This window comes from Zootoca vivipara, chromosome 8 (assembly GCF_963506605.1).
Source record: "Zootoca vivipara chromosome 8, rZooViv1.1, whole genome shotgun sequence".
Lineage (NCBI taxonomy): Eukaryota > Metazoa > Chordata > Lepidosauria > Squamata > Lacertidae > Zootoca > Zootoca vivipara.
This window is the reverse complement of record NC_083283.1, coordinates 20,443,268-20,470,908: the sequence shown is the minus strand read 5'-3', so window position 1 is coordinate 20,470,908 and position 27,641 is coordinate 20,443,268. Positions and strand designations below refer to the sequence as shown.

General features: G+C 40.0%; 1 protein-coding gene across 1 annotated transcript in view; it reads left to right on the top strand.

Moving 5' to 3' along the window:
* ZFPM2 (zinc finger protein, FOG family member 2) overlaps positions 1–27,641 on the top strand; it is a 321,346-nt gene that overhangs the window by 124,814 nt on the left and 168,891 nt on the right. Inside the window, exon 4 of the mRNA XM_035125261.2 lies at positions 10,564–10,682. Coding sequence (XP_034981152.2) covers positions 10,564–10,682 — 119 coding nt within the window. The remainder of the gene's footprint in view (positions 1–10,563; positions 10,683–27,641) is intronic.

The window sequence follows — 27,641 nt, the reverse complement described above, 5'->3', positions numbered from 1 at the left end:
TGTAATGACAAGCCAGACCATGGCTTGTTTTCTGGCAGCACAGGAGCAGCAGAATGTTATTCATTCACGTTAAACCATGGTTTAATGTGACATGCAAACCAGTCCACTGTCAGTACAGAAAGAGTGAGAGATCATTTTATAACTCATATGCACATTTGGCTGGTTGGTTTATTTCATCGCTTTTCTTCTTTTTCCATATATTACCTATTAATAGTATATATTGGTAAATGCTTATTTTTTATTTTGTTGATGTACTCTATAAAGTGTTATGATACTATATTGGGTTATACAAAGTAATTTTTGTTGGAGAGGGGTACAGTAGAAGGATAGCTAGGAACAGACACTCTGGTTGAAACTGATTGTCACAAAATGCCCAAAATTTGAACACAACTTTTCATTAGTTACCATGTGTAATTGTAAACTACGTATGTGACTTCAATGTCAAATAAAATAACAGTTATTTTCAAGACATATGTAGAACATTTCAAGACTCTTGAGGAACATTTAACACACCTTAAAATACAGAAAACCCTAAGAGAAAAAGTGAGAGAGGAGTGTGTGTGTGTGTGTGTGTATGAAGGTAATGAACTCCAATTTCAAAATGACCCTGTGTATGTTTAGGGAAGTTTTGAGTGGCTGGGGTATAAATATTATTATTATTATTATTATTATTATTATTATTATTATTATTATTATTATTATTACATCCAAATCATTGTTTGTGCATAGTTTCAGGGTGCTGTTTATATATATATATATATATATATATATATATATATATATATATATATATACACATATATGTAGGTTCTCAAAATAACTAACAGAACCAACATTCAGGAGCATGAAGTGTCTTTGCATTTATCAGGGGGGGAAAATCTCAGCAGAAAGGGACATTAATCAGGGGCAGCTGCTCCTCTGCTGAGGAAAGGAGCAAAGCAAAGAACTGATGGCGATCTTATCGGGAGTGGGGGTGGGGAACCTCTTCAGTAATATCATCAGCTTGAACTTTCCAAGTCTGGCATTTCGGTATCATCTGTATTTGTTATGAGAATGGGTAGGCTTGGGGCTAGTGTAGAATGGGAGAAGGGGAGAGAGAGCATTTGAAAAGGGCTGCACAAACTGCATGGAATGGGGATAAAGTAACTACTCGGCCTGCTAGGTCTGTGCAGTGTCACAATATAATTGGGAGTCTTTTCCGTCATTTTGAAGTATCAGGTTAACCCTCTCAGGAATAACAAGAGTGAGAACCCAACCACTTTAGATACCTTCCGCTGCATGCCAGGATATTTTCTTCATGTTTCCTCACCATCCACTCAGTAAGCAAAGCAGTAAATGGCAGGTAGGTTCCCCCCCCCACCCCTTTCAAGCTGTTACTTGAAAATTATCCTTTTTCTTCTTCTCCAGAGATGCAAAATAATATGTCCATTTCTTAAAAAACGAGCATTGAGGAACACAAGAAGTGCCTTATACCAAGTTATATCATTTAGCTCAGTATTATCTAATGCAGGAAGTGGCAGCCTTTGGGAGGCTATGGGCACATTAGCAAACTGGGGGGGGGGACTCTTGTGGACACCATGTACACTCTGCAGCCTTTTTTGGGGTGTGTGTGTCTACAGCAGACTGTTTCTTTCAAGCTTAATTTCATCAGGGGGAGAGACCTTATGGGCATTAAGGGATGCCTCTGCAGGCGCTTGTATGCTCATGGGCACCATGTTGGCAACTGCTTTAGTGGCTGAAAACAGATCTCTAGGGTTTCAGACAGGATGCCTTCCTAAACCCTACCTGTAAATAACTGTAGGTTGAACCTGTTACTGTTGTCATGTATCACATCTGCTTTGAGCTATAGCTCTTTCCTAAGTATGAAGTACTGTATTGAATTATTGTTTGACTGTGGGTTAAACCACAGGGCCTAGGGCTTGCCGATCAGAAGGTCGGCGGTTCAAATCCCCACAACGGGGTGGGCTCCCGTTGCTCGGTCCCAGCTCCTGCCAACCTAGCAGTTCGAAAGCACGTCAAAGTGCAAGTAGATAAATAGGTATCGCTACAGCGGGAAGGTAAATGGTGTTTCTGTGTGCTGCTCTGGTTCGCCAGAAGCGGCTTTGTCATGCTGGCCACATGACCTGGAAGCTGTACACCAGCTCCCTCGGCCAATAATGCGTGATGAGCGCCGCAACGCCAGAGTCGGTCACATGCTTTCGAACTGCTAGGTTGGCAGGAGCTGGGACTGAGCAACGGGAGCTCACCCCGTCTCAGGGATTCGAACCGCCGACCTTCTGATCAGCAAGCCCTGGGCTCTGTGGTTTAAGCCACAGTGCCACCTGCGTCCCGGCCTGCGTAGCACCTTAGAGACCAACTAAGTTTGTCATTGGTATGAGCTTTTGTGTGCATGCACACATCTTCTTCCTAATAATGGAGGAACTTTCTGTACTGGACAACTCTATCAGGAATCAACCAGCCTGGCAAGAGTTCCACAAGGAAAAACAAACCATTTAAAAACTAATAAAAGAAGAAAATGTATATTTGTTGTGAATCATTTTGAACTCAACTTTGTTGTTGGAAAATTTACATGCAATTACGGTATTATTATGTTAAATCAAAATAAGTCCTTTCTGGGGGTGTCCATTGGACTTGAGTGGGAGACAATAATGATCTATCCTCGTGTAGGTTTCTCTGTCATAGCACAGGTCAGGTGCATATTGTGTAGAAGCATGTCCTGCTTTATTGTAGCATTATTTGTATGTTGGGTGTCTTCATATTCCTAGTTAAGTCAAAGAGGCTTTTTGTATTTGCCTTCAGTGGAATAAGAAATACACCTGTTGTGAATAAAGCGAGAAGAGCTCTGCCAACTGCAACCTTACATGATAGGCATTAATTTAATCTTTGTGCTTTCAGTCTACTTCTGCCAAAGGACTTTGCTGTTAGTGCAGCATCTTTTAAATAGCAACTGTGTAATAAAATAAATGCTTGGTGATTTTAGCTCTTGGCCTCTATGGACTTTGACACAAGAAATGGAACTCTTAAGATCGTCCCTTACTACATATTTCCTTGAACTAAAAATATACTTCTTTAATTTTTCAGACTTGAGCATAAATATAAACGTTACAAACCTATTCTGAGCTAACATTAGCTACAAACTTATAGCTAATGTTGTTTTAGGAGCTTTTTTATTTTTTAAAAATGCACATAATCTGTGATAATCCATGCTAGAACTGACTGCATTTCATAGTCTGAGTATTAATAAATGCAGAGAAGCACAATATATGCTCATTTCTTTACTTCAGGGCCTTACTTCTATATGCATTTAAATTAAGAAGTTTATTGTGATAAATTGTGTTTAAGACAGTAAGCTCAACTGCATTTTCTTGACCAATCTCCTAAAGAAGTGTCTTTTACCTGTCTTTTCCCACAGTTAAATGTTGAGTATGAAGGGCATGTATGCACATCATTGGATATTTCTTTGCTTAAATCGTTGATGTGCTTGATGACTGAATATGAACTGCCTCCACTGAATATGAGTTGATGTGAGATGATATCTGCGATATAAGATATGTGATGGCTTATTCTTACATCCAATTTATGAAGTGACTGCCTCTAAGGGCTCAACCATACTTCCTTTTGTGCTGTGCTTCCTAGGCACAGGTTCAGGATTTTCATGTCCATGTCCGAGTGGTTCTTTCTTTCTTTCTTTATCCCGGTGCATGGAGCAAATGGTAATCTGTGGAAACCCTGATGACCATTTGCTCTGAACGTGGGTTTTCCCAGGGAAAGCACCAGGACATTTAAAAAACCCGCTCAGACATGGACCTAGAAACCCAGACCTGTGCCTAGAAAATAGAGCTGTCCTGGCACATATTTGTTCACCACTTAGGAAAATGCCTGGATATTTGCTTTCACTTAAATGGCTGTTTGGTACAATTTGAACTCTGTTGTGAACTTTTCATGCAGCACTTTCAAATTTGATGGGTGTTTAAAGGTTTATAATCTCTGTTCAGATTTATTGTTCTAAAGCCTTGCTGTAGCACAGATTTTATTTTCATTTCATATTATTCTAAGTTGCTCATACAGAACCTCTGCCTTTTTGGCTGGGGAGAAATCAGGAACCAGAAGCCATAACAGGTGAATACAGTAACCATCTGTCATTGATAGGTCAAGCCTTGGCAATGCATTCAGCGATTCAGTTATTTGACAATGCCCATGCCCAATTTTCCTTATTATATGTGACTGACATTCTACAGGTTTTAAGTTGATCAATGTCATTTTATTATAAAACCAATAAAATGTTCTACCCCAAAAAGTAGGGGGGGGGGACCATCTCCAAAATTTAAGGGTCTGGTTACTTCTGTTTCAGTGTATCTGAAGAAGTGTGCATGCACACGAAAGCTCATACCAAAATAAAAACTTAGTTGGTCTTTAAGGTGCTACTGAAGGAATTTTTTTTTATTTTGTTTCGACTCAGACCAACACGGCTACCTACCTGTATCCAAAATTTAAGATATTGCTTTCTTTGCTACAACAAACCTTGTGTCACCTTTGCATTGGAACTTGTTATAGAAAAGCCAGTAAACTCAGCCCTTAAAGTTGCTAGTTTCTCGGTTCTGTGGAATTCTGATTGAATCCTGTGAAAGGGGAATGTTACTGTTTTTGCCACCTTTATTATGTTATCTGTTCCAGCACAATTACACACTAATTTGGGGCTCTTTGTGTTTGGCTAATAGCTTCTGATTCAAGGCTGTCACACAGTACCTCTTCTTCATGAACTTCTCATTCTGCCTGCCAGTAGCCCTAGCATTTACCTATTGACCAGATGCTCATCAGGGTAAAACCACTAGGAGACTATCAAGAGATTATGCCATCTACTAGTGATACATGCCATCTACTAGAGATACATCTCTACAAAGATCACAATTATCAATAGTGTAGGGTAGTGTGGTTTGTTGTGTGTGTGGTTGTTTGTTTGTTTGTTTTTTGGTAAGTTTGCTTATCCCCACAATAAATGTAGTTGTCAGCAGGATAAGTTCAAGCAACGGATAAGGTCACAATTTCATTTAGTGACAACATCCTACAAAGCAAACTTACAAGGTTCGATTTATTAAAGAGTCAGAAGGGATAAGATCACTGAATGGCCAGCCTGATTTATCTGGGTTTGACTGCAGTATTTGAAAAGAGAATGCCATATTTCAAGTTTATGCTCAGAACCATAGTTTAATGTGGCTCAAAGAATTGACTACTGTGGGGCAATGGGGAATAGAGTGAAGGTGGCAACTGGTGGGGGTATTTCAAAGAGATAGCCTAGCAAGGAAAGTCTGTAGAGGGTCACTTCACAGAATGAAATGCCTGTTTCAAGAAAGCCTTGCAGAAGCATAAATGAAGTAATATTTACTGTATGCAACTCTGACATGGCTTTAAGTGCTGCAATGATTTGCCGTAATTTAAAACTTAATTTCAGCAGAAAAACTCAATCTGTTACTGCAGTTTCAAAAATAATTTCTGTTGTGCTTACTTTAATTGGAGTCACCATTTATTGCTGAATCTATCAAACATGGATAATGGCTATTGTATATCCTCATTCTACAAATTATTGTCAGATACTTCAATGTGATACCTGGCATTTTGTGAAAAGAAGTGAGGAGGTATATACGTATGCAGAATAATTCTTATATATACCATAAAAGCATAGGAAAGATTTTGCTACAATTGAAGCCTTGCATTCTGGCCCAGTATCTACCAAGGTGGGCTGATTATCTTAAAAGCCATGGGATGTTTTGTAGCTGAGCTAGTGATCCATGACTTGGGGCTTCTTTTACAGTGCAGCTATCATAAGTCTTTGAGTAATCACAGACTTTAAAAGTATGCTATATCAACAAGATAAGAGGAACAGCCCACAGCACTAGCAGCATTATCTTTTACCAAAATTGATTAGCGTGTACTATGGGTCTCACATATTTTGCACAAACGGCACTCAGCAAGCTCAAAATATTTATGGTCTTGAAGAATGTGTGCAGGGGAAAAACTTTGCTGTGAAGTCTTCAGCTGAAATGAGACATCCATGATCCCAGTTTTATAATTAATTTATTTTCAAAAAATGCATGTAAGATTGCAGCCTAGGAATGGTAAGTGTATTCTGACTCCTGCTGGGATGAATATATCCCCCACCCCTTTAAAATATGAGTTGGTGGAGCTGCCTTCTTCTTCCTGTTTCTCTAACTGGAAGCATGACTCATTTGGCTACTTTTTGAGATAGAATGTTCCTGGGAACATTGTTGTCCCAGTTACATAGCTGGAGTGGCTGCACTGCCATTTGAAGTACTGTTACTAAAGGCCCTTGGGCACCTCATATCTTAAAGTAAGGCTGCTGCGATCCCAGGAATCTTTAAAGTTTGCTCCCCCTCAGTAGATTAACAGAGTTGGACTTGGTCATTCCACCCCTACACTGAATACATAAGTACACTATAGTAGTATCTTCCCATTTGCTTCCTCTGTTTATTTCAATAATGCATTGATTTCCTCTAGAAATTCAGTGCAGGGATAGCAAAAACAACTATGTAGTTCCCTAAATGTATTCATTCGCCTTCTTTTCTTTGAAGGAGAAAATGAAACCCTGCGGAAAATCAGGAAATTTCCATACATTTGCCTGATTCCTTGAACTTGAAAATAGGACATATAGTTTCAAAATCTTGCTTCATAATATTCTACCAAATTTCATGGTATGTCAGGCACTGTATGGAATAGTTGGGTGTTAGGGCATGGAGGGCATTGGATGGTGATTACTGTAAGTTAGATTCAGATATCCGCATTGGGTGCTTTCATTTTTACAGTTTTAACTCTTTTATGGTGGGCCAAAGGCAACTGAATGCTGGTTAACATTTTGCCAGTCAGCTAAATCCTGTTTACACAAGAATGTTCTTGGGGAGAGGGGGGCAGTTAAAATTTTATATCAAGGGAAGGATTTCAGCTTAACTCGGAAGGCAGTAGTACATTTGTCTCTTCTATTATTGCAGACCTTGATGCAAATTCATGTTGTCTGATGTAAGAGGTCTAATGTAATAATGAATAGATGCCTGGAATTGCTGAAATCTAAGAGTGCAGATTCATCAGGCGCAGTGAAACCTATTTTTGAGCTATTAAATCTGTGACAATGAAAGGAGAATGGTAGCATATATGGTGACCAATTCAGTAGTAAAATTGAATGAAGAACAGAAACACTCTTATTGGCTGCTTTTTTCTGCTCTGTATCTTGCCTAAGCATCCTTGAAATGGTGCTATTAATGACTGTTCCCTGTTTTAAAAAGAATACTATCATTCTGTGCAACTGGGAACTTTGGTTATCACTGAATGATCTGCCCTAAGTTTGTCGTTCTTAATCCATTAAAAGACAGGCCTGCTTGTAAATCCACAGGTATAGATAAGGAGTCACTGTTTGACTGAGTCTGAACCCTTTTCAAATGAAAAATGTCAGTGGCAGAAAGGGAGGCTGAATTATTTTTTTAAAGGGTTTTCAAAGATTCTCATGATTCCTAGTATCAGTTAAATGTGACATGTCCATAGACATGCTTGCTTTTTAATGTGTTAAAGCAGACAAATACTGCTGGTTTCATCTTTATGCAGAAGAAATCATTGCTCTATATACACATGTACGTATAATTTTCTGTAAAAAATATATATGCTAAATTCAAATTAAGTTCTGAGGAAAAATTAGGACAGGTGTTTGTCCTAAAGTACCCATTTTACTCTTTGTGAAACTTTAAAAGGTCGGGGAGTATAAATGTAAAACACTATTGATAGCAGTATTATTATTATTATTATTATTATTATTATTATTATTATGTGTAATGGCCGCTTGCTAAAACACAATAAACCGAACTGAACCGAACCCTTTGTGAAAAGTGTGCATAGCCCCTTTAGGTATTTTTCACATCCTTTTGCAAAAGGGTACAAAACTGCTTGCGAGAGTGTAGACTTGGAGGGTGAGGAGAGGAAATGGGTCACTGCTGCTGAAGCAACCGTGCCAGTGTTCCCTGCCTCCAATGCAGTGCAGCCTAATGACTACTTTGAACGTACACTGACATTGTTCCTTAGTTAGTCACACACAACTATGTGAGGGGTGCTTTTTTTTCCTTCAAAGAAAAGCTGAATTAATACATTTAGGAAACTACATTGCTACTTTTGCTATCCCTGCACTGATCAAGCTTGATCAGGGTAAATGTCTTGCTGAGCAAAGCTGGTAGGCAGTGAAACACTAGTGCACTCTGTGGCAAGTTGGAGAGCATCAAGCTGGTTGCCTCAGCAATAAGGGTGTATTTTCCCCAACCCAAGGAGAGAGAGGGCAATGAGGAAGCTTCATTTTGCCAGTGACATCACCAGATCGTTAAAATATGATTAGTTTTGTGATTCCATGATGTCATCAAATTTACTATCTGATCCCTTTTTGGCTGCGATGACACAGTGCAGAAACTCTAGAAGATACTGAAATGGCAGTATCTTGGAGCTCTGAACAGACATGGAAAAAATGTGAAAGATCAGTAAGGCATTTATACACCCCAAGCCCACATTTTCCTTGGAAAACGTTTAGGTGTGAAAGCACAGCACTGTTCAAAACACATACTCATTCATTTTGATTTTGCTCAGTCTGTGAGCTTTTTGTGAAAAAACAAGTTGAATTTAAATAATACCTACTTAAATGGCTTCTAGTACACACATTGCTTTTTAGATATGTCTGAAACTATCACCACATTAGATGGATTTTACTCTTCACAGATCCTTAGCCAGTGTATATCAGTATAACTTCACATGCAATGATTATGCAGATTTAAAGTATCTGAGAAAGCATGCCTAATTTTTAGTGGGCTATTTTTGGAATTTGCAAAATCAAAAATGAGATTTTAGAGGGTTTGGAGAACATTCAGACTGCCATGCTCATTTTGAACTCTTAGTTTACCCTGCATATTAGAATTGGTTCAGATATTGGTTGGTATAAACTTTGAGGGAGGCTCCACTGGCTGGAAGTTCCTACCTTGTTCCAAAAAAGAAAGAAAGAAAGAAAGAAAGAAAGAAAGAAAGAAAGAAAGAAAGAAAGGAAGGAAGGAAGGAAGGAAGAAAGAAAGAAAGAAAGAAAGAAAGAAAGAAAGAAAGAAAGAAAGAAGGTACTAATGAGAGATTGTGGACACTGCTTCTATGGACACAGATTTTTGTACAAAGGGAAGTATCTCCACTATCCCCCTACAGACCAGATCCAGTGACGGGTGCAAAGGCATGTATCCTTCCCCTGCGTTTCATTTGGTTGGAGCTAAAAGGGATAGGCTGTGTGTAGGGGAGGATTTGTAGTAGTGCATTTTAATGATTGTTTTTAGCTACTTTGTTTTTTGTTGTTGTTTAGTCATGTAGTCGTGCTGACTCTTCGTGACCCCATAGACCACAACACGCCAGGCACTCCTGTCTTCCACTGCCTCCCACAGTTTGGTCAGACTCATGTTCGTAGCTTTGAGAACACTTCCAATCATCTCGTCCTCTGTCGTCCCCTTCTTCTTGTGCTCTCAATCTTTCCCAATATCAGGGTCTTTTCCAGGGAGTCTTCTCTTCTCATGAGGTGGCCAAAGTATTGGAGCCTCAGCTTCAGGATCTGTCCTTCCAGTGAGCACTCAATGCTGATTTCCTTCGGAATTGATAGGTTTGATCTTCTTGCAGTCCATGGGACTTTGTTTTTAGCATACTGTATTTTACAATTTATGTTTTAAATGTTGTAAGCTGCCTTGATTCCCAACTTGGGAGACAGGCAGGCAATGAATGAATGAACGAACAAATGAATGAATGAATGTGCTGTTTGGCAGCAGCACCCTATGCTCTTGCTCCACCCAGTTTTTCATAAGAGAAAGGCTAGATGTAGGGCAAGATGCACGTGCGCCAGACGCTGAAGGCCAGAGGAAATTTGGTGAAAGGCTGGATTTGTCATGCATACCAGGGTTACCCAGCCCAATGGTAAAGGTTCACCTAAGATTTACTGTATGGCAAGAAAGACTTAACTACTTTATGCTCTCAGCAGAAAGTAAGCTACGCAAATCCCTTTTGACAATATAAAAGATAGGTTCACCAAAATGAAGGCAAGGAAGAAGTCATTCAAGCAAACTACCTTTTAAAGTTCATTATTATTGTAATAAAGGATGCTTTGTTTGAGTTATGCAAATGTTTGATGGTTCCTGGTCTTAATATTAGTTTTTGAAAAACCTTTATAAATACAATGATGATTCATAATTTCCTGAGATTGAAAAATATTCCTTTTGCGTTTCATTAAAGTAGGTTAGGTAAAGTAGATACATTCATTAATAAATACGCACTAAAATATGCTGTTATCTACTGACATAATTTTTGAGGGGATATGCAGGAGGAGGGTCTCAAGACATAGTCCGCCATACCCCAGATCCAAGATTACCTCTCTGTGGTCCTGACGATGTTGGCTGGGCTTATGAGGGTTGGGGTTCAACAACATCTGGAGGACTGCTGATTCCCCATCCCCAATTTAAGTGGAGGTACTCTAAGCAATGGGTTTTTTGTTTGTTTGTTTCTCAGGAGAATTGGAGGTGTTCCAGAGGGATGGAGAGCGCAAGATCCAGAGCCGACAGCAACTTCCAGTTGGAACAACATGGGGACCATTTGCTGGGAAGATGGATTTGAATAACAACACAATGGTATGTTAAGATGATACTGAACACTGAAGTACAATTTCCTGTTTCTTTTTTATAAGCTGCAATTTGCTACCAAAGAGATGTCCAAAGAATAGAAAAAGGTAGGCTGTGAAAGAAATTCTATTGCTAACTTTCATTATTAGTGCAATTCAGATTTTTTTCTGTAGCAGCATCTAGGGTATATTTATTTAAACGTATATACACCAGCCTTCATGATCTAAATCCCAGGGCAGTTCACAATGACATGAAACACAGGAAACCATTACAGTATAATAAATCAGTGGTGTAAAAGCAGCAGGTAAAACAGCTTGAACAATACTAAAACACATGGCTAGCAGAATTTTAAAATGTGTGGGATGAATAAAGTGTTTTTCTGTGAGGCTAAAAGATAACAATGTTAGCACAGGCAAGCCTCCCCCTTGTTAACATCTTCAATTGACCTTTGATGAAGGCCTTAGCTTGGGATGGGGGGGGGCAATTTGGATTCAGTTTGCATTTAAAGGTGAGCTTACCTAATTTGCACTTTCCAAAACAAAACACAAACTGAAATACAGCCATCCTTCAAAATTTGCACTTCTATGAATTTTGGAATGCAGAACTGTGGACAAGCAGTGCATACAATGGGTAAACTGTGCATAAAAATGCAAATATTGGGCAAAATAACATACAGAAATGCTTTATATAAGGGGCCATGGCTTTCAAAAATATGTACATTAGGCAAAATTCTACACAGGAATCTATATTAAAATAAATTGGGGGGAAGCTCATGAATTTTCATGAGGACTTTTAAGAAAAAAACAATTTGTAAACTGATGTGGAAATGTAGAGCCCTGTATTTATGATAGGAAAAATGAAACATTAAAAGAATCCAAAAAAGACAGATCTGCCTATCCCTAGGCATGATTTTAAAGCGTGAACAATAGGGGGTAGGTGCTGTGGTAGACCTGGGATGGGAATTCAGCTGTCTTTTGCTGAATTTGGAACTAGGAACTTAAGATGGATGTTACAACCTGAAGCATAGGATGCAGATGGTACACCTACTTCACCAAGCAGGACTAAATGTCCAAGGGACTAAGCATCTCAGTGACCAGCCCTATTTTCCCCTGTACCTAAGAGGGCTCTGAGCCCTGAGCATTCGCATATATAAATAGCTTCATGCAGGTGTGCTAGCTTGGCCCCGTGACTGTAGGTGCCAGGGCCACTCAATTTGTGGGTGCCGGGCCCTTCATGAGAAATGTTGTGAGTGCTTGAGCACCCTGGGGCCTGGGGAGCTGGTGCCTATGACTTCATGGGTCTACGTTCCAGGTTCAACTCATTAAGGTCCTCAAGCCATTGAGTTATGTCAGTTAAGTTATTCTGGGCATAATCCATATGTCTTCTGTTCTTAATAACATATGTTACTTTATTTCTCCAGTACTATATGGTAACCATTCATAGTGAAAGACATGAATTTAATAACAATTTGCCAACTCATATTAGCTGGAAGTAAAGAAATAACTGTTATTCAGTTATTTTGTCATATTGATGGGTGTGCTGCTTTCTATATTAACTCCACTGAAATCAAAGGTACATAGATTTTAAAGAACATTTTATATCACTATAATAAAGGAATTACAACATAGGCAACCTATTATGGTGTGATGTATTTGTTTAGTGGGGTTAGACGAGGAATAGTACTTTGTGACTTGATTTAAGAATGTGTTGGTTTTTAGAGCTATTTAGGGCTGAACCAGAATGAGAAGGGGGTTACAGTTAATTAAAAACTTTGCTTTCCCCTATATACTCTCTTCATTTTGAGGACTGAGACTTGGTCATGGGATGAAAATGTCTGATCATCCAGAATGAAGGGAGAAAGCATTTCCCTCAATCAGATTAGTCTTAGTGATAACGTCACATAGCAACTTCTGGTTGGAAACAATATGACATTAGCATGTAATCCATGATTGAATGAATTTCTATGACTTCCTGTTGTTGTTGTTGTTGTTGTTGTTGTTGTTGTTGTTGTATCAGTAATAGCTACTGTTGTTTTAAATAGTTGCAAACAGGTATACAGTGTGCAAAGAAAGGCAAATAGGGATATTTCATGAAAATTTCTACATCAACATCCCTGCATTTTCCTTGAAAATATCTGTGGGCCAAATTTGGGCACAGTCCTGGATGTATTTGCATTGGTGTCTTTCTGACTTCTGCCGTTATTTTGTAGCTTACTGTCTCTTTTAGAAAAATATAATTATAAAAATGGATCAAAATATGTAGGATGTCTAGAGCACTATTAAAGCACCAAATCTTTTTTTCATCACTCCCTGCTTTGTGCAGTAAATGTTTCTACACAATGGAAATTCTGAATGTCACAATCTAATCAAAGCTGAGCATTTTATACTTCCATTGATATCAATAGGAGGGAGATTGAAATACATACTTAAATCTACCATTGAACATAATGGGACTTAATATTGGCGACATTGTGCTCGTTCCTGCTCCCTTCCTTACAGGCCCTTTCCCACCTGGCCTGGGAGGGTGGAGCCCTGGCTGACTCCAGCTACAAAAGCTGAGGCTGGTGAAGGGGCCAGAGACCATTTTAGCTAAAGATCCACCCTGCTTAAAATTCTGAGCTGGGCCCTTTCCAGCTGGAGGAAGACAGAAGGTGAAGAAAGAGAAATTATATTACGCAGTATATAAAATTAAAAATTATATTAAGCGGTATAGAAATTAAATAATCTAATATAATCTAATTTGTTTCCTTACAATAGCTTGTACAAACGGGACCCCTATATTTAAAACACAGTTTACTGCATAATGTGTTGTTTATTTAATGTGTTGTTGTTTATTTATGTAAAAACATAATTATTCAAATTCTACCCACCCACTCCTGTTTTCTGTTGGGTTGGTGTTTTAAACATTTATTATTGATATTTCCCAAGAGACATTTAAACAGATTGTTGATATTTCTGAAGATACATGAAAAATGGGGTAATAGTAGTTATCCATCAATTAAAAGAGAAAAGATAGCATTAGAAAACTCTCAAAATTGGGGAGGCATATACTGTAACTGAAGTTATTTTGTATTAGATTCAGGTTCTCTGTGTGTTAACCTGACTTCTGAGGTGGCCAAGGAGTGTTTGTGAGTGTCCTTTCTTTCATTCTACAAATCATATCTGTGGTGGTCTGCACTCTACTGCCCATACTTGCAGGAAAGGCCAGTCCAGGACATCATGGATTTTTGAGGAAGTGCAGGCTGGGAAGGTTGCAGATTGCCAAGAGATAATTGTATTACGATGGAAGAGGACACTTTTTTCACACATACCCCCCTCAGCCACCTCATAAATAAAGGTAAGTGCAACTGCTAAAATGAAAATATAAAATAATTTCTTAAGTGTCCTAAGAAAGAGAAGGGAACGAGCCATTTCTGCAGTCCCTGCCTGTTTGGAGGAATGCTGTCCCCAGGCAGGCCCGCCTGGCACCTTCATTGCATATAGTTAGGCGCCAGGCAAAAATGATTCTCTGCAACCAGGCTTTTGACTGATTAAATATTCTAAAATGTGTGGGAGAAGGGTTATTGGTTTGTTTTTGTTTTATTGTGTTGTGTTCTCGTTTTGTATTTTTATGTTGTGAACTGCCCTGTGATCCTTGGATGAAGGGTGGAATACCAATTCAATAAACAATTATAATAATAGAATATGAGAGTGGAATTTGGCCTATTACGACTTGCCCTCCCCTTCAAGCAGTGGCTTGGTCACTTAGCAGCTGGCCCATGTTCCTGAGACAGAATACTCAACATTGTGGTGTTTCCAGGGAAATTGTATCCCAGGAACATAGCAGGGTGACTGGGAGTAAACAAGCCACTGTTCAAAGTGGTGGCAAGACTTTTTTATTAAGAAAAAGAAAGGAAAGAAGAGAGAAAATCTTCAGCTGCCTATTAAGACACCCAAAATTATTAGAATTGGCCAACCCCAAAAGTCAATTAATAACCACACACACATACTTTTAGTAAGGGATTGATGATTGTGTGAAGGAAAATATATTTGTCCCAATTTTAGTACTTACACTTCTTCTGACAATGTATTCGTATTAACCATGGCACCAAACATGTTGCAAAAGCAGCAGCACCATGATGATGCCATTTAACTCTTCCACATATAAGGCACAAATGCAGTATCTCAGTGGCCAGGAGGACATGTAAGCTGTAAGGCTTTGCTCACATTGATATTAAGCGGAATAGTTTAAATCACAGGTTTCATCTATTCCCCAAAAGTAGAAGCATGTATGTTAAAATGAATGAACGTCAGTAGATTCTGCAAGGAGCCACTGAATACTTAACCAAAGATATAGTTCTCATGGTGGATGAAAATGATATACTGGTACTTATAGCTTCCATTTGCATCTATCCAAACTTAGCAATTGGAGCTACAGGGTCTGGTATCTCCCGACGTATGCTGTTGTTAATTGTTTGATGATGAGTACAGTGGCACTTTTTTGGCATGCTTTTCTTATAGAGAAGTAATCTGTGCTTCCCCTTTACTCTGCCTCAAAATATGCACACTGAATACTCTTTTTAAACTGGTTCATATTTCAAGTAGTGCTACAATTCTGAGTTTAAACTCGTGGCAAACTCAGGGGAGCCAGTGGACTAATTAATTCAGCACAGTAATTAATTAAGTCACTGTGCCAGATGTCAAACACTTTTTAGATCTTTCAAGTTCCTATCTTGAATTATGTTAACAATATACATCTCAAAACACTAAAGGTTGGGTGCATTGAATAAACTGATTGAAGTTTCATTTGTCAATGCAACAACAGCAACAGAGACTTGGTCAGATTCAGCTAACAAAAATGAAGAATTGTAAAGGCAGTTAGCCAAAGGACTGGACTCCATTAACCTAAGCAGTGTATGCTAACATGAGGTTATTGGGTGGAAGCTCTAGCAGATGAACTAAGAAGGAGATGTGCCAAATGTGTCTGATTCATAAATTGGTAAAGGGTCACACTTATATAATAACAGTGGCAGAATGTTACTGTCAAATATTTTATATTGATTGATTGACAGAAAAGCTTTAAATACTTTTATTCTTCACAAATTATACCTCTGAGCATGTTGAAATGGAGAGTTTTTGTCTGGAGGAATTCCCTGGTACTTTTATTTTTAGTTTCTTGTTTCATTTCCTGGATAGGCTTTCATTTACTGAATAGACAGTAAATACAGTGCTTCAGGATGCAGGTGGCGCTGTGGGTTAAACCACTGAGCCTAGGGCTTGCCGATCAGAAGGTCGGCGGTTTGAATCCCTGCGACGGGGTGAGCTCCCGTTGCTCGGTCCCAGCTCCTGCCAACCTAGCAGTTTGAAAGCACGTCAAAGTGCAAGTAGATAAATAGGTTCCTCTACAGCGGGAAGGTAAACGGCATTTCCATGTGCTGCTCTGGTTCGCCAGAAGTGGCTTTGTCATGCTGGCCACATGACCCAGAAGCTGTATGCCGGCTCCCTCGGCCAATAATGCGAGATGAGCGCCACAACCCCAGAGTTGGTCACGACTGGACCTAATGGTCAGGGGTCCCTTTACCTTTACCATTACAGTGCTTCAGAGTTGTTGTTGATGATAAGGATGCCATTCTTCATTAAGAGCATGTCATGATTATTTTAGGCTCTGTGGCTTACATGACATGTGAGCCAGAGTAATGTTGTAGTGGTTAGAGTGCTGTGGACAGAGTAGGGATGCAGGATAAATTCGGAGTTCAGTTTGTAGTTTAATGCAAATTCACTTGCTGCGCACACAAATACAATGGAGCCAACCTGTGAAATTTGCACTTCTCCAAACGCCCCCCCCCAAAGGATTTTGCTTGCAAATGTGTGTGAAAGGCAAAACTACATACAGCAATATGTACATTAGGATAAACATATGCTATAATCCTTAAGAATTTTCATGATTGAAATGTGAAGTGAATTCATGATTGAAAATAATGAGAAAGACAGTGGAACTGAAATTGACAGGTTCCTCCATCCCTAGGGATAGGGAGAACTGGATTTAAACCCTGCTCAGCCATGAAGTGTCTTTGAGCCAGCTGGGATCTCTAAGCTTTACCCACCTCACAGCATTGTTGTGAGGATAAAATGGAGTGGGGGTGGGGGAGAGAGAGAACCTTGTACATTGTTCTGAGCTCCTTGCAATTTTTATACGCAGGAAAAATATGTATTAAAAGCAGAATTTGAAGGGCACTCTACCCTTCTGGATTTTCATGACAGTGTGAGATCATTTCAGTTTTGTAAGATACAGATAGCTATAAATCCAGCCATAAATATTCACCAGTTCTAATTCCTTAACACACAGGCAGACACATGTACTGTCATACCTCTTTAAACCTACTAATAACACTAACATTGTCATTGTTTTTCATAAGAACTTATGCATTTTCCATATCAGCTTGTAAAGCTAGAGCATGGGTGGGGAACATTTATCAGCCCAGGACTGCATCCCCTTCTGAGGGCCACGTGCTACTGATGGGCGAGTCCAGAAGCAAACATGGGCGGGCCAACAAATGCAAATGCTACCTTTGTACAGCATATTAGTTTCTACACCCCACCCCTCTCTAGCCTCCATTCAGACAGGCAAGAGACATTATTGGAGTTCAAGAGCACATTCCAGCAAGGCAAAAACACTCAGGGCACAAAACTGTGCTCCAGGGACCTGATAGGCTTGGAGGGCCATGTTTGGCCCTACTCTAGAATATATTATCAAACATTATTTGGTGATATAAAACCGGGGTAGCCAGCATGGTGCCTGTCTTCCAGATGTTGTTTTATCACAACTCCCATCAGCTCCAGTCAAAGTAGCCACTGGTCACTCAGTTATGGGAGTTGTAGTTCCATAACATCTGGAGGACACCAAATGCTGCTCCAGAAATAACTCAATTTTATTTTTTAACGAAAACATTGTCAAGCATAAGCAATTGTGTTTCCCCCTTTTCGTTACCATCAGGATACTTCTTCTCAGTGTAAAGAAGTACCTATGCACACATACAACGGAGCACTCCATGCATCTTATGAAGATGCCCACAAAAGCTTGTGCAGCTAAGCAATAAACTGGTTAGTGGCTAAGGTGCCACCGGACTGTCTGTTGTTTTTGCTACAACAGACTAACACAGCTACCCTTCTAGCATTTGTATGATACCAACTGAGTTATGTTAATCATTGGTCTCTTCTTTTGAACTTTAAGGGAATGAAAGAGGAAAAAATGTGAAAAGATTCCTGACTGAAGCAGATAGTTCTAAGGGGAGATGTGGCAAAGGATGTAGAGCACATGATGAAAGTAAAACAGTGGTCCGTGCCATTACTTCATTAATCAAGTGGAAGCATTCTGAAAAATGTTTTTCTTTGGCTGCAGCCATCTATTTTTTGGTGTTAATCTATGCCCTGTGGCAGGGTTTTGTGAAACGAAACAATGAGTTGTTGTATCATTACCCCCCCCCCTTATTGTTGTTGCCCCTGTCAGAAAGAAGAGAGGATGATTCAGGTCTGTATCAGTCTGATAAGAAAAAGAGGATTCAAAATGGCTGGGACGAGAATCTGTGGGAGTGAAGCTGTGCCGTTTGGGGCCAGGCAACCAATGGGATATAGCAGAAGTCTTTTAATAGGATCCTGAAGGTTCACTGGCAAAAGCTGTTTGCTACTTCTAGGAGATTTCCTAATGAAACAGTTTGATTAGAAAGTACTGTGTGACTGTCTCAGGGGCTGGAGTTCAAAATACAGTTAAGTTATTCACTTGCTAATCTTTGGCTGGGTCAGTTCAGGGCAGAAACCTCCTATCTATACAGGCACAGCCACTTGTATAATTGTTACACTTAAAATTTCAGAGTTTGCCGGTCACATTTTTTTACCAGAGAGATCAGTTGAAACTACTGGAAACCTACTTAGGCTTGTTGTGACTGGTGATTTTAAATTGTGTTGGTGTTTTTGTAACAGAGACTTCCAGCTCATTGTGTTATTGGATAGGCTTACTAAAGTGCCCAACTCTAAGAGAAGAGTTAAGGTAGAAGAGGCTGGTCTTTTTGTACCCCCACTATTTATACTCCAGCAGCTTTCCTCCAGGCCTAGGCTACACATTATGTTTACCATGAGGATTGCCTTCCCTGTGATTTTCGATCATTCAGCTGTAATGTATAGCGGCACTCACTGTGTGAATCAGGGCTATCATGTAGTGAGTTTCACCTTCTACAGTGGTACTTTCAGTTACAAACGCCTCAGGTTACAAACTCTGCTAACCTGGAAGAGTTACCTCGAGTTGAGAACTTAGTCCCAGGATGAGAACAGAAATTGTGTGCCGGTGGCACAGCGGCAGCAAGAGGCCCCATTAGCGAAAGTACGCCTCTAGTTAAGAACAGTTTCAGGTTAAGAACGGACCTCCGGAACGAATTAAGTTCGTAACTAGAGGTACCACTGTACTTGGAAGCCAGTGGTAGTAGACCCTCCAAGTGTCCCTATTTTCTAGGGATGTCCCTGATTTAGAGAAGCCATCCGGGTTACTGATTGGATCCTGGAATGTCCCGCTTTTCCTTAGGATGTCCCTATTTTCATTGGAGAATGTTGGAGGGTATGGTAGGATGTCCCTGTTTTCATTGGAGAAATGTTGGAGGGTATGGCGTTATCCAACCCCTGAGCTATCTGAAGGCAATCCTGTATAGGGAAGTGGTTTTTTTTAAAAAAAAATATTTAATGTTTTTATATATGTTGGAAGCTGCCCGGAGTGCTGGGCAACCCAATAAAATGCATTGGGTATAAACAGTAAAATTACCATTATGGAATGGGATGTTCCTATTTTCATCAGAGAAATGTTGGAGGGTATGTGGTAGTGTGGGAAAACCCATTATTTTGTGTTTTACAGTGGGCTTATGATATATGGGGTACTTTTCTCAGTCAATAAGACTCCTGTCTTGTATCACTCAATCCCCTGTTTTACAAAAGATGTTCTCAAGCAGGGGTAACCAACATAGTATCCTCCATATTGTTGCTGGACTACTGCTCTCATAATCCTTGACCTCTAGGTACACTGTCTGAGGCTGATGGGAATTGGAGTGCAACAACATCAAGAGTGCAGCATAATGCATGTCTTCCTCATTTATAGCTGAACCCCAAACAGACCTGAATCAACATTATTAAAAGATTAATTTCTTTCTTATCCTGTGCTATGATTTCTGATTGAGAGTGTCACTACAGCAATCACATCTGTGCACCATCATGTTCAGAGCACACAAAGGCATTCTTGATGTCTAACTATGAGCATCTGAACATGAATGTATTTTAGAAGATGGCCTGGCTTTTGGCGTATTGGAGGCAGGTGATAATGGTTTTGCACTGATTTATTGGAATTTGTTTTGTTTTCTTGGGATATTTTATGAGGTTTGCATTTCATTAATATGTCATTATCCAACTTCATATTCTCAGCTGGGTGGTAGTGCCATCATAGAATCATAGAGTTGGGAGGGACCCCAAGGGTAACATAGTCCAACCCCCTGCAATGCAGGAATCCTGCCTTACAGCCATCTCTGGCTTGAATCAAACCACCAAGCTTTTGGTTAACAGCCAAACACACTGACACATTGTGTAACAAATCAACCAAGCCATTGCTTCTGTAGTTGCTTTTAAAAGTCTGAGGAGTCAAATAAATTGCTTTAAATGTCTTGCATTTTCCTAAGCTTGGGGTGGCTGCTCCCTTGTTGCTGTAGCCCAGTTTCCCCAAGAATGCAATAGTAGATGCACATCCTAGGAAGTAACTCTCATTGAACTCATGAGGACTTTCTTCTTAATAAACATATTTAGGATTAAATGACACATAGTTCCTTTGTTTCTTTAAATGAGAGTCAGTTCAGATATTTTTAAACGTAGCCTGGTTCAGCTCCTTGTTTGTACACAGACAGCTAATTTTGGCTGACTCAGTAATATTTGAATGTGGCCTTTTCGCCTTAGCAGTGTGCCTCATGCATACCTCTAAACAGTAACATCCCACTTACTGAAAGAAGAGAGCTTCTTATTTCATATGCATTCAATACCTTGTTTCAAACAAGCTTTTAATAACTTGGTGCTAACTAAAAGCATCCCCATTAAGTGGAATTTATGCTAATACCATCCTAATTAAGCAGTAGTTATTACCAATCATTATCATTAAACTAAATCAGTTCCCTGGGAGACATCTCTATGAAACAGCTGTCCCATTTCATCATGTCACATTTCTATACTTCAGCGTGTCACATTTCCGTACTTCAAATAACATTTTATATTTATGTACCAATTTTTAATTTGACCAGCTTCATTGCTCTACAGCCGGGGTCAGCAAACTTTTTCAGCAGGGGGCCAGTCCACTGTCCCTCAGGCCTTGTGGGGGGCCAGACTATATTTTGTAAAAAAATATGAATGAATTCCTATGCCCCACAAATAACCCAGAGATGCATTTAAATAAAAGGACACATTCTACTCATGTAAAAACACCAGGCAGGCCCCACAAATAACCCAGAGATGCATTTTAAATAAAAGGACACATTCTACTCATGTAAAAACATGCTGATTCCCGGACGACCATCCGGTGGCCAGATTGAGAAGGCTATTGGGCCGCATCTGGCCCCCAGGCCTTAGTTTGGGGACCCCTGATCTACCATCACCATTGTTAGACTGAAAACAAAGCATCTCCAAAATGGTGTAGATGTTTGCTAGAGAAGATGTAGGTGCTTCTGCCTGATACCTCCCAGCTTCTGAATGTGTCATTGAAAAGTCCTTGTCCCAGAGCAGCAGCCAGCTTATTCTCTCCATCCTTTCTCTGTTAAATTCAGGTGGCTAAATTGAGTCTGTGGTTGCTACATGCAATTGTTCCAATATAGCAAAGGAATTAAGAGATTATCAAAAGCAAGTCTAGCATTGTGTTGATTATTCTCTTAGTTTCAATATTATCTTCAAAAGTAGCACATGTGACATAGCCAAATTATCTAACATTTCCATTGTTTCAGTGCATTTATTTATTTATTTATTCATTCATTCATTTTATTTGTTTATAAATTATATTTATATTCTGCCCTTACTCTCAAAGGATCTCAGAATGGTGAGTACAGAAAGATAAAAGAATTGATGTTGTTTAGTCGTTTAGTCGTGTCCGACTCTTCGTGACCCCATGAACCATAGCACGCCAGGCACTCCTGTCTTGCACTGCCTCCCGCAGTTTGGTCAAACTCATGTTCGTAGCTTCGAGAACACTGTCCAACCATCTTTTCCTCTGTCGTCCCCTTCTCCTAGTGCCCTCAATCTTTCCCAACATCAGGGTCTTTTCCAAAGATTCCTCTCTTCTCATGAGGTGGCCAAAGTATTGGAGCCTCAGCTTCACGATCTGTCCTTCCAGGGAGCACTCAGGGCTGATTTCCTGAAGAATGGATAGGTTTGATCTTCTTGCAGTCCATGGGACTCTCAAGAGTCTCCTCCAGCACCATAATTCAAAAGCATCAATTCTTTGGCGATCAGCCTTCTTTGTGGTCCAGCTCTCACTTCCATACATCACTACTGGGAAAACCATAGCTTTAACTATACGGACCTTTGTCGGCAAGGTGATGTCTCTGCTTTTTAAGATGCTGTCTAGGTTTGTCATCGCTTTTCTCCCAAGAAGCAGGCGTCTTTTAATTTCGTGACTGCTGTCACCATCTGCAGTGATCAAGGAGCCCAAGAAAGTAAAATCTCTCACTGCCTCCATTTCTTCCCCTTCTATTTGCCAGGAGGTGATGGGACCAGTGGCCATGATCTTGGTTTTTTTGATGTTGAGCTTCAGACCATATTTTGCGCTCTCCTCTTTCACCCTCATTAAAATGTTCTTTAATTCCTCCTCGCTTTCTGCCATCAAGGTTGTGTCATCTGCATATCTGAGGTTGTTGATATTTCTTCCGGCAATCTTAATTCCGGCTTGGGTTTCATCTAGTCCAGCCTTTCGCATGATGAATTCTGCATATAAGTTAAATAAGCAGGGAGACAATATACAACCTTGTCGTACTCCTTTCCCAATTTTGAACCAATCAGTTGTTCCATATCCAGTTCTAACTGTAGCTTCTTGTCCCACATAGAGATTTCTCAGGAGACAGATGAGGTGATCAGGCACTCCCATTTCTTTAAGAACTTGCCATAGTTTGCTGTGGTCGACACAGTCAAAGGCTTTTGCATAGTCGATGAAGCAGAAGTAGACGTTTTTCTGGAACTCTCTAGCTTTCTCCATAATCCAGCGCATGTTTGCTATTTGGTCTCTGGTTCCTCTGCCCTTTCGAAATCCAGCTTGCACTTCTGGGAGTTCTCGGTCCACATACTGCCTAAGCCTGCCTTGTAGAATTTTAAGCATAACCTTGCTAGCGTGTGAAATGAGCGCAGAGAAAAGAATACAAACATCTAAAAACATTTCCAATAAAGATGGTAACTGTTCAAAGCCCCTTTATTTCCTGGGTATTTATTTCTTTTCATTGCCAGTTTCTTTTCTTTCTACACTCATATTCCTGGGCCTCATTCGTCTGATTGGCCATGGTAATGCCACAATCTTTTTCATGAGAACCGGAGACTTCCATCATATAACATTCCTCATTGTGATGTCATCAACAAAAATCACATGGGCTTAAATGGCAATGTGGAGAAAATGAAGCCCAGGATTATGGAGGCAAAGAAGTCAGAAGAATATTGTCAAGCAACACTGATACAGTGGTTTGGCTCAACCAAACTGTGGCTTACCACAGCACAGCAGCTAAGCCAAAGTTTGACTTGTATATTTTCTCTACCCAGGATTGTGGTTAAGCTCTCTCCTCTTTAACCATAAGCTGTAGCCAACAACTAACCTGGTTTGGGCAGTACGCTCATGCTGAGGTAGAAGGAACAAGAAGGAGCCCTGGTAGTTTGCACTGAGTCAGAGTTTGGCTTAGTGTTACGTGCAAATGCAGTCAGTATGAATGTGTTTGCACTAAGCACCAAAATTGCTGAAAAGGGGAGATACTCTTTGATACCCACAAAACAAAACACAAAAGAGTTAAGCAGTGTATGACTCAAAATCACCCAACATAGTGCTTCAAGGCACACCATGTATTTGCAGGAGGGCTCATCATAGTAGGTGCTTATCTGTATGGCTCTAAGTTGATAATGAGCTCCACCTGATTCAAGAGAATAAATTCTTGCTATGATCTTGGGCATTTTAGTGAAGCTCAGGAACATCCCTTTCTGTTTAGACTAAGGTCCCTGCCTATGAGCTCCCTTGGTGGTGGTCACCTCCTCTCCCTCTGCAAATGTGCAGATAATGAGCAGCAATGGAGTGGGGGGCAAGAAACTGGTAGGTTTAGGATCAAAGGAAGTGTGGGCAGTGGTTGAAACCAATGTGATTCCCCCCTCCTCGGAAACTGGATTCAGCTCAAAATGATTTTTTTGAACAATTTATGTTTAACACAAATGCGCGCACACATTGACACACTCTCTCTGCAGTAATTCCCCACTTCACTACTTGCCTGCCCACTGTGTTCATCATCAGAAGCCTTCTTCCATGTCTTTTTGCATTCAGAGGTTGAGCTGGCTGGGACAGTAAACATGGTTTTCTCAGTAGCAGCACCAAGATTGTGGAACTCCCTTAGGAAGTCTGACTTTCAAGCAAATAGTTAAGACATTTCTGTTTAGCCAGGCACTTGGTCTGTCCTAACCATTTTGTTTTGTCCTCCTGCAGCTATGTGCTGTGTCACTGTTGCTCCAGTTTTTAGGTATTAGTAATATTAGTGTTGTGCTCTTTTGTGTTTTGATTTTGTGAGCCACTTTGGGACGTGACTTGTTGAAAGGTGTGGTAGAAGCATTTTAAGCAAATGAACAATATATACTGACCTTTGCAGTATCAGTTCACATTCATTATGTCCCCTTCCCCGTTGCAGTATCCCAGAAGGACTTACGATCACTACCTACATCAGAGCATTCCCTCAATCACAGCAATCCGGTTAAAGAGATAAACAGCCCAATAATGTGCATCTTTTCTCAGTAGTAAATCACCAACTTCACCAACTTCCTCCCAAGTAAATGTGCATAGGTTTGCAGCCAAAGACATGTAATAGGATGCATTGTATGTAGTTCAGCCGTAATCATTGGTTGCCATCTGCACATGCTGTATTAGTGGATCCGAAATGGCAAATCTGTGACTGCTGCCTTCACATGAGGATAGTGATGGACCACTCAGGCTTTACATAATCATTGCAATTGTATGGCTGGCCTAACAATCACACAAAAGCATTGTACTAGAAATAACTCTCATGTGATTTGCTTAAGTTTCCAATCCTTAATCATACATTGTCCTTGGGAAATTACTTCCTCATAGAAATATACCATGCAGAATTCTGTACCGTTTCCACTTCCCATTTGATGCTGTTGGAGTGAAAAGAGGGAGAAATAAAATCAAAGCATTGTTTTAGAATGCAATTTGATCCCACTTTTTTTTTAAAAAAAAATCTTTTCCTGAGTCCTTTTCTTCTTTTCCTTTTGGTCTTACCTCTTTTGAGAAGCATTGTCCTGATTTATAATCATCATTGTCCCCCGGCGTGTGAGCTTCAGATCGGAGAGGTACAAGCAGTTGGATTGCATTTTCAGGATGCCAAATGTGTGCTCTTTGATCTGGTGGTACAGCCTGCCTCAGGGAATAAGCTCAATCTTGATTCCTTTAGTCAATCATCCACTATCAGGTACCTGGGCCATGATTAGGAGTCTGAAAAAAGAAAGGAGCTCATCATGGGTACATGTTGGATGCTGAAATAATTTCTAGAGGGTGGTGGCATCACAGTCAACATTCCTGCTCAAGCTGTGGCAATGTTTTCTGTTGTAAGAATTCTCCTTAATGTGTGAAGGAGAGGAGCAGTAACAGGGGAGCTATTTTACCCACACACATACAGTAAATGACTGCACACTCTGATGAACCCTGTAACCTTGGTAAGCTTATGAATACCTCCTTCCCTTGTTTAAGGGAAGAACTAACAGTGAAAACAGGGTACACATTTTTCATCTTGACCTCTATGAATTGCTAGGCATCTCTGCAAAGTTGTACCTTCTTAACATTCCTAGCGTTCTTTGATTCATGCTAGTATTTAGCACTTGTTGAGTGTTAGAAGAGATCTCTACTGACTATTTGTGTTATCATTTCTAAACCAAGTCACAAAACGGCATTTGTGTTGGAACTGGGCTTCAGAGAGGTATACTTAATCTATTACGCAAAAGTAGCACAAATATATCCCTGAAGATTCTCCCTCCAAGCGCAATAGGGAATGATGTAAGCACATTTAAGTTTCACTGAATGTAGGAGTTACACATGTTAACTCTAACTGTAGATCAGACTTTCTGTATATCAAACCATCTGGCCATGATTAGAGGAAATGTATAGAGAGATACGGGGATGCGGGTGGCGCTGTGGGTTAAACCACAGAGCCTAGGGCTTGCCGATCAGAAGGTCGGCGGTTCGAATCCCCGCAACGGGGTGAACTCCCATTGCTCAGTCCCAGCTCCTGCCAACCTAGCAGTTTGAAAGCACCTCAAGGTGCAAGTAGATAAATAGGTACCTCTACAGCGGGAAGGTAAACGGCGTTTCCGTGTGCTGCTCTGGTTTGCCAGAAGCGGCTTTGTCATGCTGCCCAATAACGCAAGATGAGCGCCGCAACCCCAGAGTCGGTCACGACTGGACCTAATGGTCAGGGGTCCCTTTACCTATAGAGAGAGACATTATTTGTTAATGGATCAAAAGTGTTCAGTGATTGATCATCTGACTTTTAGATGATTAACCAACTAAATTTAGACAAACTACCAAAGCTTCAATTTTGGTGTTATTTTAAGAGAAGTTGCAATTAACAAAGAAAAGCTACCATTCTTTTTATATGAAAAAGTCTCATTTAATACTTTTGTTTTAAATCCATGTACTGTACAGCAAAGGACTGAAACTGACACACTCGGGAATCCCAGCAAGGAGTTCTATCATTTGCTGAAGACAATAGATTTATTATGATGTAAGGTTTCATGGGCTAGAGCAGCCTTTCTCAACCTTGGGACCCAACTGTTTTTGGACTACAACTCCCATCATCCATAGCTAGCAGGACCAGTGGTCATGGATGATGGGAGCTGTAGTCCAACATCTGGGGACCCAAGGCTGAGAAACACTGGGTTAGAGCCCCTTGTCAGATATATGTATTTGATGAATGGGCTGTAGTTTAAAAAAAAAAAGGCCACATTACATTTGCTAGTCTTTAAGTTTCACAAGACTTGTTTCTGATGCAAGACATTAACATGGCTACCCATTGGAAAATAAAAATTCCCCTTAATTTTCAGCCCTACCAATTAAATTTTGTCCTCACCAATAACCCCCCCCCCCCCCCGACAGATAAATTAACTATTCCAAACCCAGTGAAACTGTAGTCTTTGGGTTTAGACTGATTTATTTTCTACTAAAGGGTTGTAAATTTTGCATTGTGAACTGCATGCTTTTGGGGTGCTGTCCCAACAGTAGTACGGTATATAAACTTTTCTTTCTTTAATTACTTACTTATGGAAAATAGAGGTGAAATGGCCAGAAAAAGGGACATTAAGGCTTAGAATTGTTGCTTTCATCTAATAGACTTTTTCCACAAAAGGGGCAAAAATGGAATTTTTGCAAACTGATCTCCTATGTAAGTCTACATAAAATGTGAATGATCTGTGCCATTTCACACTAAATGTTCAAGAAACCAGGGAAACTGCCAAGAAAGAAATTCAAGAACTTTATAATTCCTTGGTTCAGAATAAGAAACTTTGGCAGCTTGTAGTGCTCACTTCAAATACAAGGCAAACATTTTGCTTCCATAGGTTCTTCTGTAACTCAGATTTTAATCTGAGAGAAGAATTTAAGTCATTTCTATCTAACCACCTGCCATCTTGACTCAACCTGCCAATCTGCTACTTTGTTGCTGCTGCAACTTCTGGGGCCGCTCTG